Source organism: Semicossyphus pulcher, unplaced genomic scaffold (genome assembly GCF_022749685.1).
Source record: "Semicossyphus pulcher isolate SPU_LCO1_2020_fin unplaced genomic scaffold, fSemPul1.0.p SCAF_19, whole genome shotgun sequence".
In the NCBI taxonomy this organism is placed as follows: domain Eukaryota; kingdom Metazoa; phylum Chordata; class Actinopteri; order Labriformes; family Labridae; genus Semicossyphus; species Semicossyphus pulcher.
Genome location: NW_027211692.1, coordinates 19,460,470 through 19,475,098, shown reverse-complemented (window position 1 = coordinate 19,475,098; position 14,629 = coordinate 19,460,470). Strand labels below are relative to the sequence as shown.

The following is a 14,629-nucleotide window of genomic DNA, read 5'->3' as shown; positions in this document are numbered from 1 at the left end:
AATACTATATACAGCAAATGCAAAGGCTTTCATCAGTGGGCCATAGGCTCAATCACCATTGGGTTACCTCATTCGGCGATAGATAGTCGCTTAACAGACATTTATTTAAATGAAAATCTTCGAGATTATTACTTAGTAATGGGTATTACGCTATTAAGTCAGGTTGGTACTCACGCAGGTGGCAGAAGCGGCCATATAGTCCTGGAGAGCACAGGCAGGCTCCGTACAGACGATGGCAGTGTCCATTGTTGGGACAGTTGCACTTTCTTCTGCAGTCCTTCCCAAAGTAACCTCTTGGACAACCTGTAAACATAAATAAGGTAACTTTAGGATAGGATGCCCTTTTATATATAGTATATTCTACCGTGAAAGTGAGCAAATCACAGTTTACATAAAAAATGTGGATGTTGAAATTGTAAGACAACATTTGTGTTTGTGTCAGTATCCAACCTTGGGCTCCCTGTAAGGGGTCGCAATATGAATCTAATAGGTCCCAAGATGATTGCCCAGAAAAATAATATATATATATAATATATATAAAAATATAAAGACTTTTCTGACAAATTTGTCAATGTTTCTTAAGATAATTATCTTCCCTGGAACTTCTCACACCTTACAGACATTGTTTCATATTCAGGGGCCACAAGGGGTCAGCGCCTGGTTGTGCTAATTGCACCTATGTGTGCACACTGTGTGAGTGTGTCTGCAGTAATGTGAATACAAACCATCCTCGCAGAGCAGACCCTGTACCCCAGGGGGGCACAAACACTTCCCAGTCACGGGGTCACACGAGCCTCCATTCTGACATCGGCACAGGCTGTTGCAGGCCTGCCCATAGGTTCCCTGTGAACAAGCTGCAGAGGGGAGAGGAGGTAAGAGAAAAAGAGGAAAGCAATGACAGCTTTATAGTTGATAATGAATTAAACTGAGTGGAATGTGTTCCTTTGACACTGACACACATTATGTGAGAAAAGAGAAAGGAAATGCAGCCAAAGAAAGGGTTATGTTTGACAGTTTAGAAGTCAACACCTTCCATCCTGTTTGTCCCCCATGGTGTGCACCCTCCCGACACTGCTAATCTCTCTGGCCTTGTTAGCAATTACAACATGAACCAGCTGGCTGTGTGAGATGTGTTAAAGTGTTACAATCCATCAAGTTAATGTCTACTTACATTCCAAAACAGCAGCTTTCACTCCATGGGAATATTAACCAGTTTAAATTAGCTGTTTGAGCTAACGGAGCTAGTGACACCTAACAACTTAGGTAAGACGAAGGTAATCCACACACCTTTCCCCCCCCCTTATATACCACTATGTTATTACCTGCTTTTATAATTCCCATATCTGATCTCCAGGCAGTAAAAAGGCTCATCTTCTCCACCTGAGAATGTCCAGACCCATCACCTCCAGGCTGTGCATCTAAATACTGCCACCTCAGGAGCGTGCTTCTACCTATGACAGATTGCTCCTAATGGACTTGTCCCACGTGGCTCTCCTCTTATGATTACCAGCCTGACTCAGGTTCAGACCAAAGACAGCCATTAATCACGGAGCTGGATGGGAACAATGGAGCCTTGCTTCCTAACCCAGTAGTGGACATCCTTGGCCTCAGGCTGTGTTCTTGCTGTGGGCCCTGGCCTCGCTCCAGCAGTAGACAGATTGATTCCCCCCGGTGCTCCTGTGTTCTGGAGCCCATAAACAAGCCAGCCTCCCACGCAGAGCAGCGGACAGGTTATGATACATGGCCCTGAATCAGGGAGAAACAGGGAGCTATCTCATCTCTCTCTAAAACTAGAGCACATTGCTAGAGTCCAAATAGACCTAGAAGAGGATGTGCCCTGTGGGAAAACCAGGTTGTGTGTACAGTATGTGTGTGTGTGCGCACTTGTCATGTATAAGTATTTTCTTTTTTCATTCTTAGGGCCTGTGTCCACTAACGCCGATTTTTGTGGCAGTGCCTATTTTCAATACAAAACCAATGCAGTTCAGCATTTTCAGCGCTCAGCATCCTCAGCACAAAAACGCCCTTGGTGTCAGCTGTTTTTTGTTGCTGCGCTCACAGCGCTCTCAGTTGAAAATAGTTCAACTTCTGGAACACTGCCACACTTGTCAATGTCACTTCTCCGTCACCGACCAATCAGATCAAGCAGGGGCGTCACATACGATATCAATTTTGTCAACAACAATGGCGGAGGAGAAACTAATCCTTTCGTTTACTCGTGGGTACATCTTCCAGGTTTAGAGCTGCTACTAATGCCAGGACACTACCTAAAATGTTAAAATGAATTAAAGCAAATATGAAGCATACAGAGCAATTTAAACAGGCCTAACAATCACTATTGAGTGGAGCTGAAGTGCCGCCAGATAACTTTTGTAACCTAGCAACAGTAAGCACCGGCAAGAAGGGCTCTGAAATTGGGGTTGTGTTCAAGTCCCCAAACTTTAAAAGAAATGGTTTGACATTTTGAGAAATACGTATTCCCATTCTATATAAAAGTTCAGCTATATACACATTAAACATACAGCTAGAGCAAACAGCCACCTAGCTTAGCAGAAAGACTGTACTGGGAAGCGGCTAGCCGTACCTCGAGCGCTAACTAATAAATGTGGCTATTGACTATTCCTTCAAATAGTCACATGACCTCCTGGGGGAAACCTATTGTAAGTGTGTGGGCACTAAAAGGAAAACTCAACAGCCAAGAATTTTGAGGGGATTAATGAATGTGAGGTTGCCTAAAGTTTTGATCACTTCAGCGCTTCACAAATTGCAGCACAATTTGTGTTGCAAAGAAAACACAATACACAGGATGCACAGATGTAACTCTACAATGTCCTGCTCACTACTTACTCTCATTGCAGATGATCCCAGTCCATCCAGGTGAACATTCACATCTGTCGTTGTTTCTGCTACAGCCTCCGTTCACACAGTCTTCACAGCTCACACTACAGTCCTCCCCAAACGAGCCATCGAGACACACTGAAAAAGAAACTTCTTTTCATAACTGCTCAAAAGATTTAATGTGAAAACAATAAAATAAGATCCATTTGATTTCTAACCAGGCACACAACTGAGTGTCAACACTCTGCTTTTCTGTACCTATGCTGCTGTCCAGTCTGAGCTCTCCTCGACGCTCCCTCTGGATCTCTAATTCTTTTCCGCTGTCACCACCTTCGCTGTCATCATCATCATCAGAGTCATAACGGGAGCGCAAGGCTGCAGTGTACTGCAGGAGCTGAGGAGCTTTGCGGAACAGCAGGTCTGGTAATCTGTGGACCTCTAGCTGCTCATCCTCTTCATCCTCCTCCTCTTCTTCTTCCTCCAGTTCTCTGCCATACAGGGCTAAACACAGCCAGCACAAAGTTCAAGAGGCCAATGATTATAGGTGGCAGAAACACTTAATTGTACTTTATTTTAGAGAATAAATGTTATATAAATGTCACTCACAGATGCAGGAGTGCTGGTCCTGATCCAAGCGGAAGCCCAGTCGACAGAAACACTCGTACGTTCCCACTGTGTTGACGCAGTAGTGTTCGCAGCCTGAGGTCTCTGCTAGGCACTCATCAATGTCTGGCAATAGAAAAAATACAGAACCAAGAGAATGAATGGAAAATAATTGAAAAACTTTGATGACAGAAAGGCTTTGCTGTTTTCCATCAGTTTCTCTCGAACATACGGAAGGTTTTCTCTTTGATAAGCAAATTGTTCTGTTTATGTTTTCTGCTCGCAAATGCCCTTGAAAAGTGTAATTTCTGATCAATCAGTTGACAGGTCTGCACTGGGAATTTGCGTGCACAACTGTGCCACAACATAGAACAGTGTAAAGCCCCAGATGAGGTAACAAACCAGCGCACTCTTACCATCACAGCCGCAGCCGTCTGGGTTCAGTCTGTGACCAGCTCTGCAGCTGCACTCGTAGCCACCCGGGTAGTTTCTGCAGAAGTGATCGCAGCAGGACTCCCCACTGGCACATTCATCACTATCTAAGGAAGGTACGCAGGAAATCAAATTAAAAAAAAGGAATAAAGAAACAAAGCCACAGAGCTTCACATTAAAAGACAATGTCACATAGAGATATTCTTACCTACGCAGGTCTTCCTGTCCCGGTCCAGCTGGTAGCCGTGGTTGCAGGAGCAGCGCGGGCCGTTGGTGGTGTGTTCACAGTGATGAGAGCATCCTCCATTGTTCTTCTCACAGCTGTTGACAATCTCCATCTCAATGCCTGGAGGAGAGAGGACCCAAACCACAATCAAAGTGGATAACCCAAGCTGAAACATAAGGATAATGTTATGGAGATTTCATCAGGACTATTTTGGTTTGTTCCAGTCTTGTAATTAGTAGCTACAGATGGGGGGAAGGGAAAAAAAGTCCAATCTTAACCACAGATATAGTTTACATTAGAGTGGAATTAGAAAGCCATGACTTCAGAGTGGGCATTTTTCTGATTATTTTATACCGTGTATCATTCCATATGCTTCCTAAACTCCTTGTGTTTCAAGAAAAGAAGTATTTCTGCACTGTAAGCATGCATACAAGCTTAAATGCAATGTGCTTATGTCTTTCAGAATTCTATCTAGCTGTTTTTTTGCAGTCATAAAACAAATAATCACTCAAGACTGTCAACCTTTAAATGTGAATCTGATAACCAAGTCTACATGGCCTTTTTTTATTTGCTCTGGCTGATGTTTCTGATCCATCAGACCATTTTAGGCCACTTAGCACTGTTTATAATGAAAGCTTTGTACACAACAAAGATGGCTGCTGATGATACGGACTGTTCCAAATCTGCTAATGCTTCAGTATGATTTGGATTCATGTTATGTACAAATGCTTCTGTGTAAAGTGTTGGCAACTGAATCACATCATGGCAACCGCCATGTTTATGCTGACATGCTATGACAACTATGCCATATGTATTGATGTAAGAACTACATAGTAATTTCATACTTTTGTTGCTATGATTGGTTGTGGTTCAAGAAGCATGCAGTCTGTGCAAGTTAATAACTCCCCTTGGGAATCAAGAATGAACTGAGAGGTTCCAGACTTAAGTGCATTTGCAAATTGGTTTAGCTAGTCCAGGCTTTGAATCTGCTCCATCCAGTTCTATCTGTTTGAGGCAGTTTGCTGTGCATCAGACACATTCAAGACAAAGACACTTAATAGACTTCTGGGTTTGTGACAATCTGCCATCAAGTTTAGCTGTAGTGTGCAAAAGGTTACTGAACAAAAAAGATTAAAAACAGATTTTTAGTTTAAGATAAAAATGCAGCATTTAAGGTGGATTGATATTTGCACAAATAAACATTTTAAATAGTAGCTGTAGTTAGGGGAAGCCTGATTGAATGAACTTGACTTACGGTAGCACTGTTTGCCATCAGCACCCAGTTCAAAGCCTGGATGACACACACAGCTGAAGGAGCCCAGCATGTTGACACAACCATGGGAACACTTGGCACGGCCTGAACTGCACTCATCAATGTCTGTAAGGGAAAGGTGATAACCCACACAGATGTGCATGTTTACACAGAGAATAAATATATATCAAAGTCATATTGAGACAATGCCAGTGTCCAGAGCAGTTTGGAGTTTAAACATGTCTTCTTGTAACAGTTTACTCTCAGGACCAGACAGGCCTGGGTTATTATGGTTCAGAATGAAACAGAAACACAGTGTTTGAAAGAAACATGCTCATACATTGACAAAATACAACAACTCTTTACCAATAGTAACAATTTCAGGCTCTTGAGGGGTCAGAAGGGGGCTCAGTTAAAGGGGACTTAACAGTGCTTTTGTTTGGAGCTGGATTTGAGACACTAAAGGTTAATGACCCAGCACAAAGGCAGTCGAATTGTTGCGCAAGCATTACAAAACAACATTCCCACATGTCCCTAAAAAGTCTGGAAGTGTAAAAAATATCAAAAACAACGAAGCAAATACTTCCTCTAGCAGGAAGGCTTTGTCAGGTGTCAGATTTCTCTGGCTTCTCGTCCCCGCCATGGTTTGAGCAGAAACATTTGTTAGAGACATGGACTGTGAAAATTTTCCAACATCAGCCTCTCAAATCTAAACCGCTCTGTTGTGGTGCACATTTGCTTCCAACAGGAGTTTAAGTGTGGCCGTAAGTTGTGGAAAAATCATAAATGCCATTCTTTTAAGCTCTTCAACTGATATAGCCGCTCTCGGATTTGTTGTGTGCATATGCAGCATACCTGTGTGTGTGTGTGCTACTCCTCACCTTCACATTTCTTGCCATCTCCCGCCAGTGTAAAACCAGGTCTGCAGCTGCAGCGAACCCGGCCGTCGTCTGAGAGACACAGCTGGGAGCAGCCTCCATTCCTCTCCTCACAGGGGTCCCTCACTGACGCACACAAACACAGAGAGATACACACGTACACAAAAATGAAGCCCAGCAGGACATTTTCTGACCTTTCTGTTTGGTTCATGAGCACATATTTAATTCAAAACTCTATCGATGGCCTCACAAATCCTTATTCTTGCAGTAGAAGTAGAACAGTAGGAGCATTATCTGTTGGCAGAAATCTCTTACATTCACAGTGCCTCCCATCTCTCTTCAGCTGGTAGTTCTTCCGACATTCACATTTGTAGTGGTTGTTCCCCATGTCCAAACACTTATGCTCACATCCACCGTTCAATACAGAGCAGGAGTTCACAGCTGAAAAGGAAGAGAGACACAGTAATATCGATGGTAAATAGCATAACAACACCTCAGCTTTGGTATCTAATATCAGAATTAATGGAGTGAAACCTTCACTCACAGCGGTCGACAGATCTAATAGAATTTGTTGGCGATCTAAAATAGCTTTCACACCTCAAAACTCTGCAGCCCTGTAATTATGGAGAACACTCGGTCGGGTGAAGGATGGAGAAACTGGAGAATGCTATTCAAGCTGGGTACCCCTGGTTACTTCTTAATGATCTTTCCATCCCATTACTCCTGTGATTTAATGATGTGCCAAATATGAATATCAGCCGTGTGCCTTGTGGGTGCTCTAAACACAGACATGATGACACAGAAGGGCCGTAAAACTGAGAGAACGACCGACTTTAAACTCTGATTACTTTAACAGACACAATTAGCAATCCCTCTGCCTCCATCTCTACCCTTCACCGCTAAGCTGCGGTCAGAATATTGGAGTATTCTGAATGAAAAATAAAACCAAAAGCAACAAAGGAGTGCTGATTTTCAGCAAGTCACAAATTCTCTCATTACTTGCAGGTTTTATGGTGCTAAAACAGGAACAAGTACTTTACCATCTTATATTTCTCCTTGCATATCATGTAAGAATGTCGCCCCAGACACGGCCGCTCAGCACTTTCATTTTAAAGTGTGAGAGCATTCATTTAAACACAAAGATGGGGACGTTCTTATGTTTTCACACAGAAGACATGGTTGTAATAATCTTGAAGATTTTCATTTAGATAAATGTCTGTTAAGTCACTATCTATCGTTGAATGAGGTAACACAATGGTGATTATGCTTGTGGCCCACTGACGAAAGCGTTTGCATTTGCAGTATATAGTATTAATACAGATCGGGTGTCTGTAGCGACATTCACAGAAAAAAATCACAAACGGCGCTCAGTTAGCAATGCGTTTTCCATCACCCAGTAGTGGTTGGTCTGCCAGAAAGGATAGGTGGAGCTAAGCGGCTGCTTTTCTAGTCTCTGCAATGGTTGTGTGGCTAAACAAACAAAGAAAAGATTGATGACTACAGATACAACTTCAAATATGAGTGAAAATCCAAAGAAAAAGAATAAAGAATAAATTCGATGCTCAGATAAAGGCAAACAGTCTAAATAGGTAAGCAACCGTCAGCGAGGAAAATCAAGAGTTACAACCTTAACAAAGGGAGCCTACCATGGACATTTGGTTATTTGGGACGTACGCATCCGTAATTTCTTTTTATGGCCATTAGGTGCCGCCAAATAGAACAAAACTGAGAACTTTGAATATCTATTAAAAATATATATCTATTTTATATATTACATTTTTTTTTTCTATATTGTACCACTATTTGATCCCAAAGGAACGTAGATATTTTGGAAAAAGTCAGTATTGGGAAAAGACACAGCAGTAAGAAAACCCAAACTAACCCAGAAACAGCTGTTTTTGAATAGAAGGAATTTAATATGGTTACCACAAGTGCAATAAATACCTGTGTTTACTACTCACCGATGCAGGTCCGACCATCAGAGTGCATGCGGAAACCTTCGCTGCACTCGCATTGATAAGAGCCCAGTGTGTTGACACATGTTTGCTGGCATCCTCCATTGAGCTCCTCACACTCATTTTCATCTAAACACACACATAATACATAACAACACATATATAAGCTTGTACAGGCAAGTGTAACAGAAAACAGCCATAAACCACAAGAATAAGATCCACTTAGGCAGACATTTAAAAATGGTTAGAAATGTAAGTCCTCTTTTACAAGACCATATATATAGACCATGGCACAATTAGAAGGCCATATAAATGTAGGAAAATAATGCTTTAATGAATATGAGCTGAAATTGAGCTTTTTTTTAAGAAATAAGACATTTATTGCATCCTTAATAAAATCTGACATCCAACTTTGGAGCGGTCTAATTAAACATTCCGTCCGCAGTGAGCCAGAAAAAGGAAAATGGAAAGCACATTTTTGGTATTACAGATATGACTCTGAGCAGACCTCACATTTCTCATCTTTTTACTGTCATCTGCAGACCTTTGAGCATTACATGAACACGTCAAATTCAATTTAGAAGCCCTCTATAACAGCTTCCCATTTAATAGTGTAGGAAAATGCAGAAAAGCTTATTTTCAAAGATTTTTCCTCCTTTGTATCACCACCTGTATCACCAGCAAAACACCACTGCGCTGTGCTCTGACTCCCCGATGTAGAGACATTCGTGTAAAGTTTTATGTCTCCTGGTTGAATGATGACTTATCATGCTGCTTGTGCAGTAGCATGCGTGCAATCAATTTGTTTCCTGCACGGGAGAGCACTGCATATGGCTGCACTTGTGTCAGACTGAAGCTCCACAGAGACAGAAGCAGCAACATACCTGAACACTCAACTCAAGGACAACCAGGCTCTACCACACATCTGGACAACACATCACACGTCCTTCTCACCTCCTCCCGGTTGTCATGTCTGACTCACACAAGCTTTTAAAGCTCAGACTGGCGATGACAGAGAAGATGTGTGGAAGAAGGGGAAATAATGCTGCTATTTTAATTTTAATTTTGGTGCAGGGGGGTTATAAAAATTTGCATCATGTGGTTCCTAAAATATATTAAGACTATTTAATTAGCCTTACACCAGCAAAAGAATCCTTTTCATACCCTGCTCGTAGACTAGAGTGATCAGGTTAGAGGGATTCTCACTCGTTTGTAAAACCTATTTAGATGTCTGAAACAAATTATAGACCACACAACCGCCTGTGAATAATCACATATTCATGAACCGTCCTATCACTCCGCTCTCTTTTGTAGTTTAACACATTGCCAGCTATTGTAAAGGAAGCCGAACATGCAAAACAATCGAAACAGGGGGAGGTTTTCCAAGGTTAATATACTTATTGGTCTCCTCATGTGAGAGGATTTCAATGGGAGACGCACAATGGCTGCTTTTCACCAGCCAGTGAGGAGGTGTGTGTGGCAGCAGCAGTGGCGGTGTCAGAGGTCGAGGGGCACGAGGTCTGAATGGTATCGTGTGACACCGTCTGGAGTTGCTGAGCTGGCATCTACAAGCAGACAATGTAGCGGAGCAAACATTTGTAGCGCTGCTTTGGTGGCAGAAAGAAACGAACAGGTGGTTTCAGAATGAGCACCACAGGAAGGCAATTTACTACGGACAAAAGGGGAAGTCTGGTGTGAGAGCAAACAGTTTTATGTGTTAGCTTATATAATAGTTTTTTTTCGTACGTGTTTGCTTTTCATTATTAGTATGAGTAGCCTCATCAAATTATTCAAATGTGACCATATGTTATCTTTGTTAAAGTTAAAACAGCTGTTCAGAGGGGCAACTCAGATGACTCAAGAGAAGTGAGCTCACACATCTCTGCAGAGTGGAATACAAATTTTGAAAGTCCAAAAAACTTCTTAAAACAACTCCTCATGAATTCACCGTCTATCCCTATAAACAGGACCACACATACAATTCACACAAAGTCCAGTAAAAGAAGAACTTCCCAGCTGCTGAAGCTTGTCTTCTCCGCTGGTTAACCCTGCTCAGACTTTAAATTATTAAATGACAAAATCCTGTCTTAGAGGTCAAAGGTCAGGGGCATTTGTTCACACCTGTAGCTCTTTAGAACAAATGGGCCTTGGTGCCCGACATTAACTCGGTGTATTTCTGTCCGATGACTCGGCAAAACTGAGAAAGCGTGCAGTCTGAGAGGAGAGAGTTATTAGAAAGCAGAGCTGCCTGTGTGGAGTGGTGGGCTTAGCTCTTTACAGCCTTAAGTCTACACAAGTAGTTTTAGTCACTGACCTAGAGCAACTAAATATTTCTGCATAATGGTAAAGGACATTGGGTAAATTCAGATAGACAACTTTTTATTATACAAGATAGGCAGACATGAGCTGTGTCCCAATTCAGGGGCTGCATCCTTCGAAGGACATTTTTGAATACCTATTGCGTCACAGTGGCACGTCGAAGGCTGTCCCATTTTGAAGGCTCCTTTAGATGCGGCGACCGATGCATCCTCCTTTTCCCAGGCTGCATCCTTCACGGGCCAACATATCCCAAGATTCATTGTATGCTAATTAAAACGAGATAGCGGACTCTTAATCGGCCGAGGAATACACTTAAAAATAAAAAAACTTTTAGACCAGGCTGCCTTATTTCAGTTCAGCCTAAGCGGTCTACACAGGCTACGAATGACTCTTCCTCTGTAGACCGCGTCCTGCGAAGGATGCAGCCCCTGAATTGAGACATTGTTACTCATTTTTTGCATCTTAAAATATGGAAATCAACACGTGTTACTTATTGGTGATATGTAGAAAAATGAAATTCCAATAGCTAGACAGTTCACTTCCTAAAATGAAGAAGAAGAAGTAAATTAAATGTTTGTTTTGTTTTTAACTAAAGCAATGTTTTTAGATGACTGAGTCTCCATATTGTTTATGGGAGACTCATGAGGGACCTCTACGACCTGCAAAGTCAGGGTCACTTGACCGATGGAGACAGCAGGAGGCGTCAGTAGGTCACTTTTTGCTGTCCCTGGCAGCTTATCTACTTGTACTGTAGAAAATGTAACCAGTGAAGAAACACTGTCTTTGGAAAGTTAGTATAAAACTCTATAAAGCAAAAAGGAAAAATCAGTAAAGCTTGTTAAACAACAAAAAGGTGTGACGTGATAAACATTTAAGGCAGGAAACAGAAGAGTGCATTTATAGCTGGTTGGGGCCATAAAAAGCAGCAATGTACCAATGAAAAGAAGAAGCACATATAAACAGTGCATGATTCAGAACACTATAAGAATAAATAACTAAATAAATAAAAAACACTTTGGGAACGTTTATTAGGTGATAAATGCAGAAAAGGCCTTAAAGATATGCTTCATTTATTTTGGTGAGAAACACTGAATGTAAACAAAACCATGTTTCTTTGTAACGACAGCTTCACATGACACCTTTAACTTTGCAATTTACTCCATATGTACTGTACCACACATGCCACACATGTTGGAGAATAAACTGTGGAATGCATATGACTAAGTACCAAAAGGAACTTGAAGCATGGACTGGGATGTATGAGGTGAAATGGATGAAGTTTCTTTTTTTTCCGAGCAAAAAGAAATGTGGAAAAAAGAGATTCCTTAATCAATACATAAACTGACTAAAATGTGTAGTGATCAGTATCTTGTCAGTGATTTTATTATATAATTTAAGCAAGATTAAGAGAGAACACTGAGAACAGCTGGATTTCCACCCTTTAGCTAAGCAGTTAATGGATGAAGGATCGGCATCTAAATACAACTGTGTCATTTAATTTGGAGAGTGCTTTTAATTTAAAGCAAATTAAGACTTATGTTAGTGCGCTGCTAGTACAGATACATAAAATTGTACCTTAAAATGTCATTACTTTTAATCTTTTTCATATTTTATGCTCTAAATCACTCTGGAAACTTACACCTATACTGCACATATCATTCAAGATTTGCTCAGGATACAGAGTGGATAAAAGGAATTGAACCTAGCCCAAAAATGTGGGCCTTAACTCAATACTGAGCTCCAAAAGCATTAATCCCACATTGAAGACATGTTACAGTATGCATCATGTTTTGCATGTTGTGCGTCTTTTGAACCATAAAAGCCATATTTTACACCAGGTTAATTCATTATCAATCCTACATTGAAAAAAACATCTTATGACAATAGAGGAAGGCCCAGCTGGGCAGAGATCCTGCTACGGTCTGTCTGTGTTTGTCCACACCAGCTACATCCAGATGTCCATCTTACCTTGACATGCTTTGCCATCTGGCCCCAGTTTACTGCCTTCAGGACACTTGCAGTAGAAGCTGCCAATGGTGTTGCAGCAGTAGCCCTCACAGCCGCCGTCATCTCCTTCACATTCGTTTACATCTAAAAAACAAGGATTTACAGGACAGTTTAACTAACATAATGCACAGCTCACAAAGGTTTATAGCCACCTTTTAGCTAACCACCTCCTCCTCCATTGTATCACCTTATAGGACATGTGCCAGTACTTCTACTCTGTCATTAGTGTGTATCTATTATCAGCAATAGTAAAAGCTAATGCATGATAAAATGCTAAGCCCTATGTCGACCTCATCTGTCCACCATAAAAACTCTAAGGTCTTCCAATGTTTCCCGTGTTTGTATTTCTGTCAGAGGGTGAAATGTGTTCCAGGTTTGTTCCTTGTTTAGCTCTCAGGCTCTTTGTTCAGGTGCTGTATGATGATTCCTATCAACACTGTAGCATCACAACTAAAGAAATGAAGCACATCACAATTAGCTATACGAGCAACCGTAACAACAGAACAATCAATGTTCGACATTATGGTTTAAACACAATCACTCAGGATCTCCCTTGATACATAAGATATGGAAATGGTATATATACTAAGGAGAAATCTGTAACCCTTTTCACACATGCACTCCTGATAATTCCAACATTGTCCAGGTGAGGTGCATGTAAGAACGTCAGTGTCCAAGTCCGATCACCAGAACTTTAAGCAGACTTTTCCTGCTACCCCCCCTTCACCTCGAGCGACTGGGCGGGATGATGATGTCATTTAAGTTAACGCCTCTCACTGTTTTGCTGCTTTTTTACACTTTTATGCTCGTCTCAGTTGCCGGTATTGTCTATCCATCCATCCATCCATCCATTTTCTTCCTCTTATCCGGGGTTGGGTTGCAGTGGCAACAGGCTAAGCAAGTTAGCCCAGACATCCCTCTACCTAGCAACATTTCCCAGCTCCTCCTTTGGGATCCCAACGCATTCCCAGGCCAGATTACTATTTTACAATCTCATTTAGCAGACGCTTTTGTCCAAAGCGACGCACATCTGAGAGTTTTATGGTGGGATATAAGCCAACTTATTTCCACTCTCTGAGTCTAACCTAGGGTCTCCCTCCAGTAGAATGTGCCGGGCAACTAATAAGATGCCCGATCCACCACAACTGACTCATTTCGCTGCAAAGGAGCTCCCTCCGGATGTCTGAGCTCCTTACCCTATCTCTAAGGCTGAGCCCAGCCACCCTTCAGAGGAAACTTATTTAGGCCGCTAGTATCCTTGACAGCATTCTTCGTGCGTTCACTACCCAAAGCTCATGACCATAGGTGAAGGGGGGAACCTAGATGAACTGGTAAATTTAGAGCTTTGCCTTATGGGTCAGCTCCGTCTTTGCCACGACGGTCTGGTACGAGGCCCGCGATACTGCTGACGCTGCACCAACCTGTCAATCTCATGATCCATTTTACCCTAACTCATGAACAGGACCCTGAGATACTTGGGGCAGTACCTCTCTTCCAACCTGAAGGGAGCAATCCAACATTTTCTGCAAGTATTATGTTTTCTACTATTGTGTTTGTAGCCCCCAGCTAAACCAAACACAAGTTGTGAGAGCCCAGCAATCTCCTGCTGTGTGTTACATGTGGGAAAGGCCCTGGAAAATGTCAGGGCCTGAATGTCCTGAAATTGTCAGGACATTCTGTGTGAAAGTTCTTCTGATGCCTGGCAGAATTAGTACTTCCAAAAATGATTTTAGATAGAGATTATTAATGTCTTGTGTGACATTAATGATGTTCCTGGACACAGTGTTCCATTCAATGTCCAAAGATCTTTGTATAAACTTTTGCCGATGGTTGTAGAAACCGATTTATCTGCTGCCATTTCCACTGTATTTCTGATCAATGTGTCAGCAACATAGACTTTAAATAAACCTTTTCACAGATGATGCAGTGTTTTATGTTTGCTTTAGAAACAGGAGATTGTGACAGAAGCCCTTCCACTGACTTCCCCTGTCAAAGAGAAACACTAAAGAGACAGAAAGGAAAGGAAAAGTCATTTAGTACTTTGTCCCCTTCTGTAGAAACACTTAATGGGACCTCTTAGTTTTGCATTGAGCAATCGGTTGTTTATCTTTGAACAACA

At 41.8% G+C, this 14,629-nt stretch overlaps 1 protein-coding gene across 1 annotated transcript in view; it reads right to left on the bottom strand.

Moving 5' to 3' along the window:
* The window catches only part of egfem1 (EGF-like and EMI domain containing 1), a 55,692-nt gene that overhangs the window by 20,661 nt on the left and 20,402 nt on the right, over positions 1 to 14,629 (bottom strand). The window contains exons 5-16 of the mRNA XM_069668623.1: positions 12,472 to 12,594; positions 8,191 to 8,313; positions 6,545 to 6,670; positions 6,233 to 6,355; positions 5,355 to 5,477; positions 4,082 to 4,219; positions 3,858 to 3,980; positions 3,445 to 3,567; positions 3,097 to 3,339; positions 2,848 to 2,976; positions 726 to 854; positions 175 to 303 (exon numbers count right to left, since the gene is read on the bottom strand). Coding sequence (XP_069524724.1) covers positions 175 to 303; positions 726 to 854; positions 2,848 to 2,976; positions 3,097 to 3,339; positions 3,445 to 3,567; positions 3,858 to 3,980; positions 4,082 to 4,219; positions 5,355 to 5,477; positions 6,233 to 6,355; positions 6,545 to 6,670; positions 8,191 to 8,313; positions 12,472 to 12,594 — 1,632 coding nt within the window. The remainder of the gene's footprint in view (positions 1 to 174; positions 304 to 725; positions 855 to 2,847; positions 2,977 to 3,096; positions 3,340 to 3,444; positions 3,568 to 3,857; positions 3,981 to 4,081; positions 4,220 to 5,354; positions 5,478 to 6,232; positions 6,356 to 6,544; positions 6,671 to 8,190; positions 8,314 to 12,471; positions 12,595 to 14,629) is intronic.